We start from the raw sequence: 18,068 nt of genomic DNA on the forward strand, positions 1-18,068 counted from the left end.
GGATACATTGTATCACATGTGGAGGACAACAAGCATCTGGAAGTTGGCAGATGAGGTAAAGGAGTGGTCCAGAAACTTCATACATGACCATAAGCTACTTGTGAAGGGTTATGGGTGAGGGGAGCTTTAGATACAGAGGAAGGGCTGTTTAAATTTGAGTGGTGCAGTCATCAAATTGGAGGGCCGCAGTTACCCACTTCAACTTCCTTAGTATGTTAGTTGGCAGGCTGAGAGATGCTTCAAACCTCACTCTACCATGCTCAGGTGCCTTGCTGGGATGTTTACCCACCAAGGCGGGGCAAAGTGTTGGGCATTGAACTAGGCAGGAGCTACAATCCCTGCTAGTTTCTCCCAGAGATCTACCCCAATGTCTCTTCTCACTTAGTCCAAAACAAAGAAATCACCCCCGCCACCAACGGCCACAGTTTACCAGGTTTTGATGCAGCATCCCGATTCCGGTATAAGAGTAATTCTGAAACTCTGCAGGGGGTTCTTCACATTGAAACGATGAGCAGAAAAGATGGAGGATGGATTGTGAATTCCTCAAGATGTACACTTTGGCAGTGTCCACGTAGCAACAATAAGGCCCATTTCAGGGCCCACTGGCCAAGGCCTTTGGCAGTAGCCACTGTCCTTCTAGTAGTGGGCCAGGACTAGTGCCCATATGCCCCTCACTAGATCAAGCTACAACAGGCCATGGCTACAGACCACTGGGCAATACCCGCCTTTTTTATTTTTTTAAAATGTTTTTTATTCTATAATGTTTGCTGTTATTCCCGGGCAATTCTCACCTTGGCAAACCATCACTGCTGCTTTCTATTCCTACTTTACATAGTACCACCAGTATTGGGCACACACTAAACAATTTGAAACTCTTCCTCTTACCCACTGCCATTTTCCATGCGCATCCCACCTACTTTTTATATCTCCCAAAACCCCATTTTTGTAAACCCCACCCTACCGTCTCCCATAACACCCTTTCACTCGCCGGTTTGTCCAACACATTTTTTCCGCAAGCATGTAAAGCAACATTACTGCAAGTTCCCGGTGGATTTCCCTAGTAAGACTAACATGTTATCACTCTAACAGGCCTCCAAGCCCACCACAAACTCTCCAACTACAGATACGGTCCTCTTTCCCCATCGAAATGACATTCTGAGCACTTTTCTTTTGCAGCTTTTCTTGGAATTACTAGAGGAAACGCTTGAATGGAGGGAAGAAAATTGTGGATTTTCATTTCTGAAATGCCTCACTGCTGCAATGCATCATGGGATATGTATAAAACTTTTCTGGCACTGGGGCACGCGCTTCACCGTTTAATTACTTAAAATGTACTGCATGGTTTTACCCCCAAACCAACGAAAGGCACATCTACATCACTTTGTGCTCAACTGTTTTCATATTTGGTGCAAATCCATCCAGCAATTTTTGTGCTGCGAGTGTTCAATTGAAGCACCTGTTCTATGGGAATATTACTGGGAGCAGGCTGAAAACAGCTTTTTTTTGTTTTCTTAATAACATTTTAACCATGTAACACATGTTCCCCAAAATGTCCAGTTTGGGGGGGCCAGTGCTGAGCATTGTTTTTGGAACGTTTAATTCAAGTCTGTCCAGCGAGTCAAACAAATTTTCTTAATGAACCAGGCACCACCAAAATGGCCGAAGGGCACCTAGGTTAGGTGCCCTTCAAGAACTCTCTCACAACGTTGCTTAGTACCTGAATTTGCGGACCTGGCAGGGTTATGGGATCTGGACACTCATGCTCTTTGGGCTTCCAGAATGTTTAGGCGTGTGAGGATCCACGGACAAAGGACCAGCCTCACAGTCCCCCAGTGAGTAAACACTGACGGGGACCCCGGGATCAACTCCCTGCACCACTGCTACTCCTGTGTTACATGATGCAGGAACAGCGATGGATGTTGAGCCGGGAGCCGGGCTGCTGCTATGATGGTATATCCAGGAGAAGAAGTAGAGCAAGACAGCAGAAGGAACGCAGGGTCGGGAGCAGGCACCTGGAAGGTGGACTGACAGACAGGAAAGGGTTAGCGTAGGCAACTGACAGGAGGAGGAAGGCCCAAGGTGAAGAGAAAGCAGAATGCCAGGTGTATTGGCATGCAGGAACAGAGAAGCCAAAGGCGAGCAGGAGGAAGCACTGGGACGAGGAAGAGGAACCCAGAGGAAGGGAGGACTGAGCAAGGAGGAGGGACAGAGCAGAAAAGCAGGCTAACGAGGACCATGGACCAGGACAATGCAACTGGTAATGCAGGAAGTGTTCCGACGTGTCTGATACCAAGAGTGCAGGATTGAAATCCCCAATATGTTGTGGAACCCAAGGCTGGAAATTCATGGGCGGTCGCCATAGCAACCAATGACTCTAGCCAAAGCCAGCATGCACGGAAATATAAACCTGGGCCCCGGCTTGAACGTAGTTTGGACAAAATGGCCACGCCCATGGTTGATCATGTGGGTGCCGTGCCTATCTGCCTGCCACCGTCTACAAGGAGTCGAGCCACTGTATGGCCACCGTAGGGGCCGGGCCAGCAGCCTCCAATGAGGGTAAGCCCTCCATCCAGATGGGTGCCGAGCACGGCGGTGAATGTGTGGCTTGGCAATGCCCTTTGATGTAGGGTGCAGTGCAGATACAGTTCTGGGACAACCTTGGATCTCTCACAGTGCATCACTAGCCAAACTTTCCGAATGGTAATAGTATCCCATACTGAGCAACCTGTAGCGCTGCACCCCTGTCACATGTACATCATGTACTGGTATGCCCATACAGTACTGAGGCACTATTACAGTACATCTTCCACACTTAAAACATGCAATTGTATATGGATACAGTACCAAGGTAGAAGGTGTGAGGTATAATAGGGCTTCCAAATGCTCCAGTGTTGTTGGGCATCTCCTAATGTCTACTGAGGAGGCCTTTGGCACCAGGGTGAGTAGCCATCACCGAGTGAAGAACTTAGCATGCCCCACGATTGCTTTCAAGAAATAGCACTCTCTTACTGAAAGGCACAGAGCGAGATCCCGCTCGGTGAGGCTGACATCCTGTCCCCTGAACTCTGGAGGATGTCGGCCCAGCAAAGGTGTTCTGTCCCAGCCTTCTGCTGTGTAACTTGCACTTGGCAAGCACAGTTAACAAGGTAATGAAGAAGGCAGAAAATGCAGGCCGGTCTGTTTCAGAAAAGGAGCAATGCGTCTAGTGCCACGCTTGCCGAGGTAAACCTCCAGTAAGGGCGCGCGCGTGGCCGGGCGCGTGCAGTACCCTGCATATAAAGTGTTCTTCACATTGATTTAGTTTCTCTTGCACTCAAGAATTTAGTAGAGAAATGAAACCCTTCTGCACGTCTGGGTTAAATGAGGCGGCCTGTCAGGTCTCCAGCAGCGGGCCGCGTGGCTCATTCTGTGCAGGCTGCCAGGCTGCTCGAGTTCAGCCACACCAGGCCCAAGTGCATCACGAGGCATGTTGTGGCCGCACAGGCCGGCAGTTCCGCGTCTGCGCAGCATGATTCATGGACGGAGCAAGGGTTTGCAGCGTGTTTCCCATAGAGTCCATCTGTTGTATAATTAGATTACATCTGCCCCCATTTTTCATCCCAACCAAACTGTTTTGTTTGAATCTTGAGATGACTGAACAATAGACGAGGCCACGCTGTAAACTATGTGGGGGTGGGGGAGGTAGATGTAACCTCGATGCAAATCCTGGAACGTGTACAGGTCTTCTGTGTTCCGTAATGGCATGTGCAAGGATGTAGGTTCTGGTATTCGATACAATCCAATAGTGGTGGGTTCTGCGCGTAAATGCGATTGCCGACTCTTGCTATGTTGGCCACCAGCAACATCCGGGTTACCTGAAAACGTTGCTAAACAGTGTGACCAGTTACTTAAAGAAGTCATCACCCGTCTGTCCTTTTGAAAAAGGTACCTTAAATTCAGAATTCCTGTCGAATCCCTCAACCCGTGCATTTAATTTTGAAGTTAATATTTCCTTCGTAGACTTTACAGTGTCTGACATGTATGGTAGCGTTAGTGTGGCAAATAACTGCCAGATGCCTTGCCCTGTTCCCCGACGACTTTAAGTGACAATACCCTTAAGAGACAAAGCACCAGTGCAAGTTGGAGAGACGACCAGGAACACTCGCCTAGCATGCACATTTTATGCTGCCATGTTTTCTGTGGCAGGGAAAGACCAGCATTGGTCATGCCAACAGTTTTGCTGAAGAGAACTCCATTGGCCACCAAAGTCCCAACCCAGGGGTCTCGTTTAGCGACCGGGAAGGTGCCTGCAAGGCTGAAGGACTACAACCATGAATGAAGAGTGCAGTGTCCCTGTAGTCCTTTGAGGAAATCGACCACCTGCACGAGGAGTGTGCACTCGCCTGGGCTTTTTTGAAATTTTGTAATGAAATCCAATGATGGGAGATCAACCTCTGGAAAATGTGTGGGGCTACTCCGTACACATTTTCATATGCACACTGCACAACACACACATAGTCACATGTACTCTGGGTGGACACAGCCTACAGGCACAGTCCTCCTATAATGTTCATCTTGAATGTGACAGCCATGGGTACATCAAAGCATCTCAAGAAGGGCAAAGGCAAAACCTTCCTTCCTCCTGTATTGGCCAGCCTCATTAACTGACAAAGGTTCCATGCATCTGCCCTATCCTTTGTCCGCCCCACTGGTGGCAACTCATACTGATGAGAAGTTAATTGAAGCAGGGCTGAGAGAGCCCTGGTCACAGGACTGACAAAGGACAGGATACCCAACACCCTTTTGAAATGCATTTGTGTCAACCTGAAGTCGGCTCCTACCTCTTAGTTTCACGGACAGTGAAATGTCATGTCTGGGACAACTGTTTACAGTGTTCATCATTGCAGGGGGACCCCATTCAGGAAGGTACGAGTATGTGGTTTGGCGGTGACCATAAGTCTGCTCTGACCGTGGCTTCAAGGGAGACATGCCACTTTTAATCAGGAACCACAGAGAACTCAATTAACCAGAGAGACACTTTGATCCACAACAGACAAGAAGATGGGTGGGACTTATTAGTACATGTTGTCACCCCTTTACTTTTCCTGTTGCAAAGCACTCTGGTTATGACCTCACGCATAACAGACAATTGTTGGTGGGACCTAGCATTGGTTCATTAAGCCTACACCAATCACTGGTGCCCAATTGGCTTTAAAAGAGGGTTGATCCCCTCTTTTTGGAGATCTGATGACTTTGAAAGGAGTAAGCAGAAGGACTCATTTGGACCTTTGCTGAAGGTAGTCTGCCTTACAGCTTCCGCCACTGAAGGAATGCCAGGTTTTCCAAGAGGGAAGCAAGATCCCTCCCCTAAACATCTCCCAGGGAACAGAGGGAGAAACCAAACTCAGAGGACCCGTCCAGCCCCAACCAGCAAACGCTGTGCCCTGCTAGATTCTGCCAGCAAGCTTCCTAGGTGCGAAGTGCCAGAGAGTCTCTGAACAAAGGACAAGGCCGTTTCCTGCAAACACTCTCCTCAGCTTTGGGCTGTCCACCTTAAAAGATGACACAAGCCCAGCGAAGAAGCTAGGAGGAGTGCTATGACAAGCGTCAACCAGCGTCCATTTTTTAAGGACTTTTTAGAGTCAGTCGAACCCTTGTACCGTGACTGGCTGCACCACTAACTGTTGTCACGCTGCAGTCACTAAAGGCATCCGAGACGCCTCGACCACTGTTCCAGAAACCAGCACAGAGAATGGATCTTGACCCTGGGCTGCTGTGTAGGCCAGCCTGCAGCCATCCGTCCAGCCCCGCTTGCCGAACTGCCTGCCGCCTGATACCCGCAGTTGTCTCCTGTCTTGAACCCTGTCACAGGAGCTGCAAGCGTCCTGGAACCAACTCGACCCTGTCTTGCATCAAGAACATCCCAAGCACCAGGTACATTGTGGTTCTGTCCCCCTGGTCCTTCTCCGAAGGCCCTTAGTGACATTTATGACCCATTAGTCCCTTGGTGCTGAAACCAAATAACCTTGAACAGTTATGACAGATTGCCTTACCGACTACCCTCCTGTCAGTATCCAGAGTGCATCCCTCATCTTCATGTAACTGTCTATCCTCAGTGTTCCTTTGCAGGGTGGGGTTGTATTTTGTAGTGTGCTAGAAATGTCTGTTGTAATAACAATGAACAAGATATTTTTATACAACCTTGACTGGACAGTCCCTTTTATCATGGGGTAATTGTATTTTCGCTGTGTTGCAACTAACCAACGATCCACAACCTTGCAGAGATAAGCCTGCCATTCTGTCCATTTTACCAAAATTGGACAAGGAGGATTATAATTTACTTGTGTTTCCAATCTGTTCGGATCCCTTGTGGTCTACTAGAGCTCTAGGGCTGATTGATGGTTTAAAAACCGATATTCATCCCTGAACCACTGGTGCCCCAAAGCTGATTTGTCACAAGTCCCTCTGCCCACCTGCCTCGGCGCTGCTTTTCAGTGTACACTGGCTTTTGCATGCCATATATGATACATCTAAAAAAATAGCTGTGGCTCAATGTATTTGTCCACTCCCAGGCTATACAATGAATGGTGGTGCCCAGGAATGACCAATGATCTAAATAAGTTACTTTATTAGGGTTCTTCTGTTACAAGGATCCAATGTCGTCATAGTTATTAGGAGATAAAGAGGAAAGGGACAGGAGCCCACTGGCTCCCACCACCCAGGCTCACATAATCGAACTGCCTGGGTTAGAACCCATTCAACTATAAACATTCTGACCTCACACTCCACACTCACAGCCTACATTCTGATGATGATATCAATCCTGGCTTAGCACACATGCAAGTATAAGGGCCAACCCGAACACCTCCTTTCCTACAACAAACACACCTGGAGGAAGCAACCCTAACACCTCCTCCTCTTGCATAAAGAACAACACAATCTTTCAAAACAGCAAGACACACCTCACTCTCAGCAGAGTTCTGCTAACCCCAGAGATTGAACAAACAGGTTTAACTAACATCCTACGACAGTCCCAGCCGCCACAACTAACAGTCCTAACCATTCAAAACATCACAAATCACCTTCCGTTCCCCCCTGCCACAAAGGAACCTCGAACTGCCACTTTCGAGCACTAACCGCCCACCTCAGCAAACAAACCAAAACACTACCAAAACCAACCAAACACAAAGCTCCTTCCGTTCCTCTCTGCCACAAAGGAACCTCGAACTGCCACTTCCGAGCACTAACTCCCAAAACCGGGAAAAACCAGGTACTGTCGTAACTGCGCAAGATATTAACAACCCAGCAATCTACCCGGGTCACCAAGAAACCACAGTCACAACTCATACCTCTGTCAAACCCAATCCAAAATTCAAACAACACAGACACACTAAATCACCAATCACTCACCTCTTCACACCAATAAAGAAAGGCAACCAGCTGTCACTAAACAACCACCACCACAAGCCTATCGCTACAAATGTTGGCCAGACAAATGAGCCCTTCAAAACATTTCAAAACACCCCAAAGTGAACACAGCTGCAGATGACACGTTGCCAGGCTTCTGAAATTGATCAAGAAGAACTCAAGAACAATCCCAGAAACCACCAAAAAGTTCAAGAAAAGAAGAAACAAGATGCAAGGTCATATGCATCTAAAAAAAAAAAAAAATCCAAAGAAATCCCTGGACCCTAACAACTCTGTAGGATCACCAAAACAACATCAAGTTTAGTGCTAGTTTAGTTTTTATTGTCCATGTGGCAAGGTATGCGCTCAGTGGTGGCAGCACTGAGACCTCGGTGTGGCAGGCAGGGGTAGAAGGTGTTTTGGTTTGTTTTGATTGTGATCCTAACATGATGGTGAGGGTATTCTGTTTCTTGTAGTTTGTTTGAGGGGGATGTGTGGTATCCTGGTATGATTGTAGCTAGTGCTTGTGTATGAAAGGGCCTCATAGAATGTTAAAGTGGAGCTGAGAGTGTTGGAGGCATGGGGGTTCCAGAGAGTGTCGGGTGGGACTTGGAGATAGACTGGGAACCAGGGCAGAGGCTTATTACTTACTCTCCTACCTTTCATTGACTATGCTATGTAACCAAGAAGAATAAAGCCTGTTCCTTTTATACTTACCTGAGTCAGCCTGGTTCCTGCTCCATGTCATTCCTGACTCAGATACATCACATAGGCTGCACATGAACACCCTGACACGTACAGGGGAGGGGTTTAGAGACAGGAGATGGGGCCCTCTGAACTCTGTCATCCTCTGTGGTAGGACTGGCTCGGAATTTCTCCCTGGTAGGCCTCCCACTCCAGGCTGTGAGGGCTTCCCATCCCCTCTTGACAAGGTTAGGGTACTGATCCTGTTGCAACATGTAGAGTTAATGATGCACGTGACAGTGCCTTTCTTATCAAGCACAGCAATACTTAAAGCATCTCAAGGCTTCTTTGAAACCAAATATCATTCTTTTAGGAGAAATATCGCTCACCTCCACCCCTCACTCTGCAGTGCAGTACTGTAAAGCTAGGAGTGCCCAGTCCAACCACAAGCAGTGAGAGTCGACATACTTTTCGATGGACATGCTACCCTTTTTTCCTGTTGTAGCAATGTTCGTTTTTAAAAAAATATTCTGGATGACCTGGCCTGATAACCTGCTAACACCAACAAGTTATTTCTGTTTTACCAGCTAACACCTTTTTGGTTTTGCAGCAAACAACTCTTAATTCTGTGCCAATTCAACCTTTTATGAAATTAATTAAAATCCTAAATCGAAGAATTGAAATGATCAAGACTGTTCCCCACACATACTCCTCCTTGGAGGGACATACGGAGCCAAACTGGCCAGGGAGAGTTGCCCAATCCTCGAAGAGGGAGGGAGATTTGAGCAGTGGGCAGTAACCAGAAAGTGTGTGTGGTGTTGTAGTGAGGTCACATGAGGTGGCGGTGATTGGCCAAGTGACGAGCAGGATGAAGGAGGAAGAAGCGGCTTGTGGAGATTTGTGTATCCAGTGAGGCATTGGATAAGTGATAACGGTGTTGCAGTGACAGTGTGCGTGTGTGGCGCAAGTGTGTAGAGTGGGTAGTGTAAGCTTTGATAGTGGGAAGGCTGATACAGAGTGAAAGGGAGTACTAGTGTGGGAGGAGTATTAGCATGGGAGGCAGAGTGGAGTAGGAGTGTGGTAGCAGTAGCGGGGGAAAGTATAGTAGTAGCAAGGGGAGGAATAGTAGTAGTGGGAGGAGGAGAGTAGTGTGCATGGCTGAGTAGTAGTAATGTAGGTAGTAGTAGTGTAGTAGGATAGATGACATTAAAAGGTTGGAAACGGGGCCACTTGCCCTGTTTTCATTTCTTCGTCCTCACACCACAGACTGTTTCTCTCCAGCAGGAGCACAATAGCAATTTTCTCAAGCAAAGCATCCGCGCCGTAAAACCACTACGGTTACGATTGGCTCATGCTCGAGAACTTTTATATTTATCTTGTGCCTGGGTGAGCTTAGCACTCGCGTTTAAGATCTTAACTAGCAGTCAGAAGTTCAAATCTGGGCAGGGCCGTCTCAACCCTTCATCTTTCCAAAAGAGATCAATTCAAGGGCATCAGGTAATATTATGCCCATATATATGGTCGCCGTAAATAATATCGCCGGGAAAAGGTTGTGGCGATATTATATGGGTGACCATATATATATGGAGACGGGGACAAAAAAAAATTGGGAGTTGCGGGGCTGTCCCCCGCATGTTCCATGCAATAATGTCGCCACAAAAAAATGGCCATTTTTCGGTGATATTTTTGCATGGCGAGATTTTTGTGGCAACATTATTACATGGAACCAATTCAAGGCCATGCAATTAGTTATTTATGACACCCTGTATCTCAGTGCTTACATCTGCACAAATGCTATCTAAACCATGTTCCTGAAATATAAGTACATTAAACCAAAGTCCTTTTTTGGCTTGGCCTGTGCCTCTGGCTTCTAAGTGACGTTGGGTGACCCAGAAGACCTGCCTAGTGTGTGTCCTGGAAAGGGAAGGGTGCGGAAAGAATTGTTAAGAATAAGGTGATTTGCAATCTGCGGAGATATTTTACAAAAGAACATTCGGGATCTTTGAAAAATGAATGTTGTAATATCATTTAAAATGACATCATTTTTTTTTTTTAGAAAGTCATATTTTTAACCCCCAAGCACTGACATCCGATACGTCCCGAGATGGCTGTGTTTGCGAAGTGCACCCCTTTTTGCCTTGTCTGTTTTTCAGTGCTGCCGGGTATGGGACTACTGCACCCCTGGAAAGGATATTCTGCCACCAACCGTGACCTTAATAACATTAATATCAGGGAAGACCTACAAGGAATATGAATACTACATGTGCTATATATGAACATACTTAACATGCAAAGTCATTGGGCCTCATTATGAGGTCCGCAGAAACCCGCTTGTATGACCGGCATTTTGCTGTCGACCCCTCAACACCAGATCCACTGAGTCATTACAAGTCCTGGCGGAGCGGGAAGTCAGGCGGCAGATGTAAGTCCCCATTCCCATGGAGCCCCATAGCACTCCATTGCAATGGGGACTCGGAGGCACCGTCGCTGCTGGTACTTCCATGGCAGCTCTGCCTGCCTGCCAGGGCCGCTGCGCCCTGCTGGGCGAAGAGGCCCCGGCAGGCAGCCTCGTCGTGTGGCAGTCCAGAAACAAGGGTGCCAGTAAGCTTGTAATGAGGCCCATTGTTTGGTGATTAAACCACCAAAAGTTCATCTAACATGCAACCATTCCGGAATATCAAATTAACACACACATCCGTGAAAACCACGTGCACATGATCATATGTTAGGACCTCTGTCCAGGGAATAGAATGAAAGTTCTGTGCAGGTGCTTTGTGATGCACTCCTCTTGTGCAATGCATATTATGATTGTGGTTAAAACAGTGCTACAAGAGGACAATCTGGCACATGCAAAGCTGATTGATGTGCAAATGCACATGGGTGCACTGACATTTGTTTAATGGCAATAGTGAAAGATTGGTTGGCCCAGCAAAAGACTTCACAGAATGTTCTCGTTTTATTTTAATTTGTGACCTTTAGTTTTACAAAATATTCGTGATCAAGGGCTGCTGCTGGTGTCAAAACTGTAAGCAGAGGTTTACAACTTTAAAATGATGAGACGGAGCTGCACCCAGGAAATAAATGCTCTATGCATGCAGTGGCGTCGCCAGGAATCAAATTTAGGAGGGGCACAGAGGGGGCCAAAGACAAAAGTAGGGGGGCACAGACAAAAGTAGGGGGAGAAAAAGGTCACTGCTCGTCTTAGGTGGGGGAGCATAAGGGGGCGGCACAGGGTTTCACAGTGGGGCCCCGGCCTCCCCAATCCCCACCTAGCGACGCCACTGTATGCATGTAATTAGAAGGGGATGAAGTCAATGGGCCTCATTACAAATCGCCCGGTATGGTAAAACCCGCCGCCACCGTTGTTTCCATGCCGGGCGATCACAACTCCTGCAGGCGGGAGGTGATGACCTGACGGGTTTAACACCGCCCGCATGCAGGCGGACGAGGAAACACCGGCAGCATTACGAGATGCTGCCGGTGTTTCCATGATCCCCATTCCCATTGAGTCCCATAGGACTCAATGGGAATGGGGATTAACACCATTCCGCCTCCGTGATTCCCGGCAAACCAGGGTTGTAATGCCCCGGTAATTCCGGGAATCACGGGGGCGGAATGGTAATACGAGTCCAGCGGTAACCAGCCGGTTTTACCACCTCGGTTACCGCCGGACTCGTAATGAGGCCCAATGTATTCTGTGGGGCTCTCGCACGAGTGCATGCAACGGGCTATACAGTCCATCATTTGCACCACTGTCCAGCCCCCTGAAATGTGCAGGTCACCTTTGAGAATAAGGTGACCTGCACATTTCTGAAACTACTGGAAAAAAATGAAAAATACTTCTTTTTGGACTTTTCTGCTCTTTTTGAGAATTGGCCCCTGCCTGTTTTCGTGCATGGTCTTGGGTGCCTTTTCTGTTGAGCCGTTTCATTAATACTGGAAGTTGCAGCAATTTCTTTTGTCTAGTCAGATTTTGCATTTACTTTTAAATGCAATGCTGTTATCTTCCTAGTCGCCACCCACAGGCATTTTGAACCTTGATCTCTCCTTCCCTTTCTATAATGGCAGTCTCTTTATCTGAGTGGTTTGAATTTCCCTCCCATGACTATTACTGAAGGGCAGCAAAGAAAGTCAGAGTTCCAAGCTCCTCCTCTGTTATGAACTTTGATTGGCAGAGGTGTGTGCGCACAAGTTGTTTTTTTTTTTAAGGCAATTGTTTAACGTATGGATTGTCTTTCCTCCTGAAATGGTTAGTAAGTCTTGTGTAATATGCAGTCTCTGACCTTCCGATAACATTCCATTTTGCAGTGTAGGCCTAGGATCTCCGACTTGGTGAGTCGGACATTTCCTGGCAGGTTTTCTGATTGACAGAATGCAAATAATCGACACTGACATCTATTCAAGCATCCTCATATGTACTCGCTGTAGCCATCCTCAAATCCTGGCTGGATTTTGCAAGTCAATGGGTCAACAAGCGTAGCTCCACATCAGATGGCCATATAGGGATTTTGCTGTTCCCAAATATGTTCTGATAGGGTTTGATTTACAGGTCGAAACATTGTCATTTTCAGGGCTCAAGTCGAGGGTACACGCGGGGGGACGGGGTCCACCCACTTTATTTAGAGGGGGGGACTGAGTCCCCCCTAGCTAAAAGAAAAACATTGGATGTCCTTTTTGACTTAAAACCGACCACAGGGATCAAACCGCAGTCATCAGGTTTGTAGGCCAGAGACTTCGCCGCTGCACTATATAACCTGATTAAATATAACAAACAACTAAAGCTGAAATCTCCCATTTTGGTACTGCAAGTCCCAGGGCAAACATTTGTATTTGTTCTTGGAACTTAAAACATGCACACCTTTTAATGTTTTCAAAAACAGTATTGGACGAAAATATCCTGTCTTTGTTTTGTGTTTGAGTTGACTTTATGCAAGGCAAATGCCATTCGTACTGTTCAATTTAGGTGGTTATGCAAAGCCAATTTAATTAAATGTGCATATTTCTCCTTGATATGCACATTTCTGGCGATGTCACATCGATTGGGTTTGTTGATGAGTCCCCCCACTTTAGTTATTAGGACTTGACCCCTGGATTTTGTAGTATTCCTTGTTTTACTAGAGTTTGCCTCAACACAATGAATCCTGATGTTTCTGTTCTGGTTTCTTTTCTCCAGGGACGCAGAGGCCTCGGATCAGTTTTTGTGTGGGCTTCAGGAAATGGCGGGAGGAGTCGGGATCATTGCTCGTGCGACGGCTACACGAACAGCATCTACACCATCTCCATCAGCAGCACGGCAGAGAGTGGAAAGAAGCCGTGGTACTTGGAGGAATGCGCGTCCACGCTGGCCACTACCTACAGCAGCGGGGAGTCCTACGACCGGAAAATTGTACGTACCTTTTCCCTATCTAGTAATACGCTTCAGTATAGTCTGAAGGTGCCGAGTAACCCGCAACATTACATACTAAGCAGTGGAAATGTGCGTTCTGGGCTGGCCGCACCGTATTAGACCAACAGCCATGAAAGGGACGTGTTTTCATATTATCTGACCATAAAATAATTTTTTTATAAACAAAGAATGTATGTACTGTCCTTCTGTTCAGTTGGAAGTGATTTCAGGTGTAGTCCTAGTAGAGTACATTGATATGTTGGACTTCCACAGGCCCTCAAGTTTAATGTCAAATTTCTATGTTTTGAGGAGAAACACTTGTTCAAACACTCTCCGACCTGGACTGGTTCCTGGTCTCTCTCGCATGAAAGTTCACGCTCCAAAAAAGTACCAAATAATGTGGCATACTTGGAGCTGTTGGGGTGAAGGGAATTGGCATTCAGAGGACATATTGACAATGTAAATGTCCAGTAATTTATATAGTGCGTCATACCGAAATGTAGCCTTTTTCTGAGCACTCACAATATTTTGTCTACGACCACAAAATGTCTTCAAAATCGGGGAAATCGAGAATAGACCATACCGCTCCAACCACAGGCAGCAGAACTACGTCACCTTCCATAAGGTGATTTCTGTGTGAGTTCACCGGGTCTGCAGGCTTGGACCCATACCGTCCCAATGTTCAAAGTTATAATGATGCAGCAATTTGTGAAGCCCAGTGGTTGAATTGGGCGGGAGCAGTGCTCCTCTCCTTTAAAAAACAAAAAAAAAGTGTTACTCTTCCTATACCTTTATTTAAAAAAAGAAACGGGTCCCGAATGGTTTTGTTTTAAATAAGTGTAGGAAGAAGTTGAAACTTCACTTCAGTGCACTGCACTGTCCCTTTAACAGCATTTTTATTTTTATTTATTTTGCATTTTTAAAGCGTTCACACAGCCTGTGGGTATTGAGGCGCTGTTACAGGAATTGTTCGTTTTTTTTGTTGCATAATTGCTTTTTTTTTTGTCTTAGTTACGTATTTATAACCCTCTTAAACAACCAGATGTTTCTAAGCGCGGACCCGGGATCGAACCTGTGTCGCTTCGTGTCGTCTTGCTTCCAAGACGCGCACCTGGCCGTTAAGCTATCCTCCCAGGACGATCATGACTGTTTGGGGGTATGGATTGCGCGTGGTGATGGGGTTTGTGGGGAGCAGGACAGGCCAACAGGGAACATAGTTCCACTATTTCTTTTCATACACTTCAACCACTGGTGAAGCCCAAAAACTCCTGCCGACCTGTGGCTGTGCTCACTTAATTCTTGCTGTGCATTGCCGATAGCTGCGTGCTAGGCCTTTTATGCACGGCTGCCTGTCAGACTCTAGCCAGTCATCGTGTCCGCTTTGTATTTAGCGGCTGCTGCGTATTTATTTTCAAGCTCCAGAGCGCCTGCAGATACAATTTCCCGCCTGCTTTTCGTTGTGGGGAAAAAAACTCGTTTTTGGCCGGGAAAGCCCATCCGTCTGCGCGGCCCCTGCAGAGCAATCGCCCAATCTCGTTCGCAGAAGCAATCAATAGTGCACTTCAGAATGTGCAGTTTGCATTTTTCACTTCTCCGGCACAGGCTTTAGAATGACTTTTGAGAACGCGACGGCTGGCAAAGCAGAGGCTGTCTCGCCCAATTCTTTAAATGAGATTGAAATACAAATGCTCGGGCAATCGGCAATGGGCAGCTAAGCTTGACAGTCGAGTTTGGCATTCAGCGGCCAGCCTGCCGGCCACCCGCCCGTGCTGCCCGTGGGTTAGGAAGTCACAGCTTGCGTGTGACTCCACACGGCTCTCCCACTGTTAGAGGCTTCTTTCTTACCAGGCTTCCTGAACTTATCTGCCCTCTTCTCAAGTTAAAAGCACTGTCCTACCTTAGAAGTGCATTTTGCGTGCATTTGTTTTTAAACATGTTATTGCGCGTTATAATACTGCAGTTGTCAAAGCATTTATTTAGTTATAACTCAAAACTAGTGCTGATAATGGCCATTTTTTGGAGGATATCCCCCCTCCCATCCCCTTCGCAAGGGAGTATTAAGTGGGGGCAGGAGGGGCGGGGGGGGGTGAAATGCAGATAAGGGGAACCCCAACAATCAGGTGAAAAACATCACTGCCTCTGGAGAACACTGCGGCAGACAATCCATGAGTGAGCTGCCATCCTGAGGTCTTTGTAGTAGTAGCGCCGAATTATGTCCCTCCAACGCAGCCCTTTAAGTTAGAGAACTGCATGCCCTTCCCCGCCCCCCCAAGTACAAAATATGACAGTGACGCAGTAAGAAAGGGCTAGACTGGCTGCACCAGAATGCCAATCTAGCCATGTAATATAACGATGGTCATGCTTGCTTTCTTATTGATGCCTGTATAGTAGGCAGCTACATACTATATTAAACTTCTTGCTCACCTTCGACCCCTCATAACACAAGCGAATGCCGAGACTATAGCTAGAGCGATTGTAGGTGCAAAAATTGGATTATTGCTGCAGCCTCTTAGCAAATCGGAAGTGAGCAGAGTACAAGTTATTCAGAATGAGGCTGTTAGGGTGGTTGTTGGCCTATCTAGATGGGACCACGTCTCGGAGGCCAGAAAAGCTTTGCATTGGCTCCCGGTTGAGGCCCGTATTCGCTATCGCCTCTTAGTGATTACGTTTAAATGTACCCTGGGTACCATGCCTCGCCATCTGCAGGATCTCATTGTTGAAAATGTCTCCAGCAGATCTCTTAGATCTAATAACCAGAAATGTCTATTGATTGTAGAACCAAGAAGACAGAAAGAGGGGCTTTCTCTATTGCCGCTCCTAAGGCCATGAATGACCTTCCGTCTGATCTTAGATTCCAGAAACAAACTAGAGCTATTCAAGAGACAATTAAAGACATGGTTGTTTGTATGACCTTTCTCCAAGCCTCCCCTGAGTGCCTCTCCATACTAGTAGGTTGCCGGATATGATCTTTATCGGCTTTTTGCTTGTCAATCGCCCTCATGCCTATGGGTCCAAGGTCTGCGCTATACAAATTATTAAAGTAAACAAATGTCACACCTGCGGCTTGTCCCCAGCACCTCTTGCTCGCACTCTCAACCATTCATATCCATTCACCCGGTCACACCCGAGTATAAACTTCTGACTCTCACACACGCACCGAGAAGGTACAACATAACAAACCTTCTCACACTCCATTCTCCACACACTGACGGCGCAACCAGAACAAACACAATGCATTATCCTTCATTCATTCACAGACACAACACACATGTGCCGCACACTCACTCACACCCATGCAGGATTCACATGCACTAAGCATACAGCACATACATATTTATTGTGACGAATCGAGGGTATTGTCACATCTTCCATGGGGGGGCCCTTTTCCATGAGACCAGGGATGGCACTCAGTGGGTGGATCTCATGGCAGGGGAAATCCTTCCATGGGATTGGTGAGGATGGCCCTGGGAGAACACAGTATTCATTCACCCCCTTGGTGTCCCCACCTTCCTTAACCCCCACTCAAGTCCCTCTCATCCTACACACCACGATTTGTGATGGTTTAACAGAGGACATCCTTAAAAAGACGGATGAGGAAGAGGGAGACTCACCCAAGCCTGATGCAAAATATCACTGTCACGAGGAAGATGAAGCAAGGAGGTGAGGGCCCACGTGGAACCAACACACGCAGTACAGCTGCCCAAAGGCAAGGCTGATGGTAAAAAGGGAAGGAGGACTCACACTGGGGTCGAACAGCTAGCCCTGGAGAGGCAGGGAAGGAGATGCTGGTCCCATACAGAGGAACCTGAAGAGTGGAGGCCCAGAACCGCCACACTCGCCTGAGAGGTCTTAGCAAGGCGGACCTGAGCGGTGGCAGAGACACAGGCAGTCAGACCAGCGGAGACAGACTGGGCAGCCGAAGGCAAGAGAGACACGCTGGAGTTGCAGAGCCACGAGAAGAATGCTGAACGAGGCAGGAGCGGAGAAGCTACCAAAGGTAGGGAAAAGGCCGTACCGGTTAGGGGGGGTATTGAGGGAGCTGAGGAAGCTCATGACAATGTTCCGAAAAACCCAAGCGGGTGAAAGGGATCCTGTGCAGTATAATACCAACTTAGAACAGATGGAGGACTCTTCGTCCATCAATCTAAATGCATAACCCACTGCCACTGGAAACCATGCACTCCAAAAACTGCACATGTATGTTTTTGGAAGGGGATGTGCTATCGCTCATGCCAGTTCTAGAAATCATTGCCCTTACAGATCTGTGGTGTGCAGAATAATCGTAAACCCAAGTGGAGCTGTTAGATGGAGAGCAGGCATGCCTTTGCACTCTGCCAATGATGCCAAAGAGACATTCTGTACACTGGTTGAAGTCTCAATTGCAAGACCACTTCAGTTCATTTTCACAAAGGAAAGTCCTCACTTGACTACTTACCATTCCCTACATCATAACGGGCTGCTTAGTTTTGACATCACAAACTGTATGTGACTGTTCTCTTGGAAGACAGTTTTCTAGAACGGTTTATTTATACAGCACCAACTGCAATACAAAATCATTTTGTAGCACTCCAAGAAGGTATGGGGGGGACACAAGACAGGGAGGGAAATTGAT

General features: G+C 47.2%; 1 protein-coding gene across 3 annotated transcripts in view; it reads left to right on the forward strand.

The window, feature by feature from the left end:
* Positions 1-18,068, forward strand: part of PCSK5 (proprotein convertase subtilisin/kexin type 5) — a 1,619,480-nt gene that overhangs the window by 636,631 nt on the left and 964,781 nt on the right. For all 3 annotated transcript variants that reach the window (XM_069625842.1, XM_069625844.1, XM_069625843.1), the window contains exon 8: positions 13,244-13,456. In XM_069625842.1, coding sequence (XP_069481943.1) covers positions 13,244-13,456 — 213 coding nt within the window. The remainder of the gene's footprint in view (positions 1-13,243; positions 13,457-18,068) is intronic.

Source organism: Ambystoma mexicanum, chromosome 6p (assembly GCF_040938575.1).
Source record: "Ambystoma mexicanum isolate Mex_15411 chromosome 6p, UKY_AmexF1_1, whole genome shotgun sequence".
NCBI lineage: Eukaryota > Metazoa > Chordata > Amphibia > Caudata > Ambystomatidae > Ambystoma > Ambystoma mexicanum.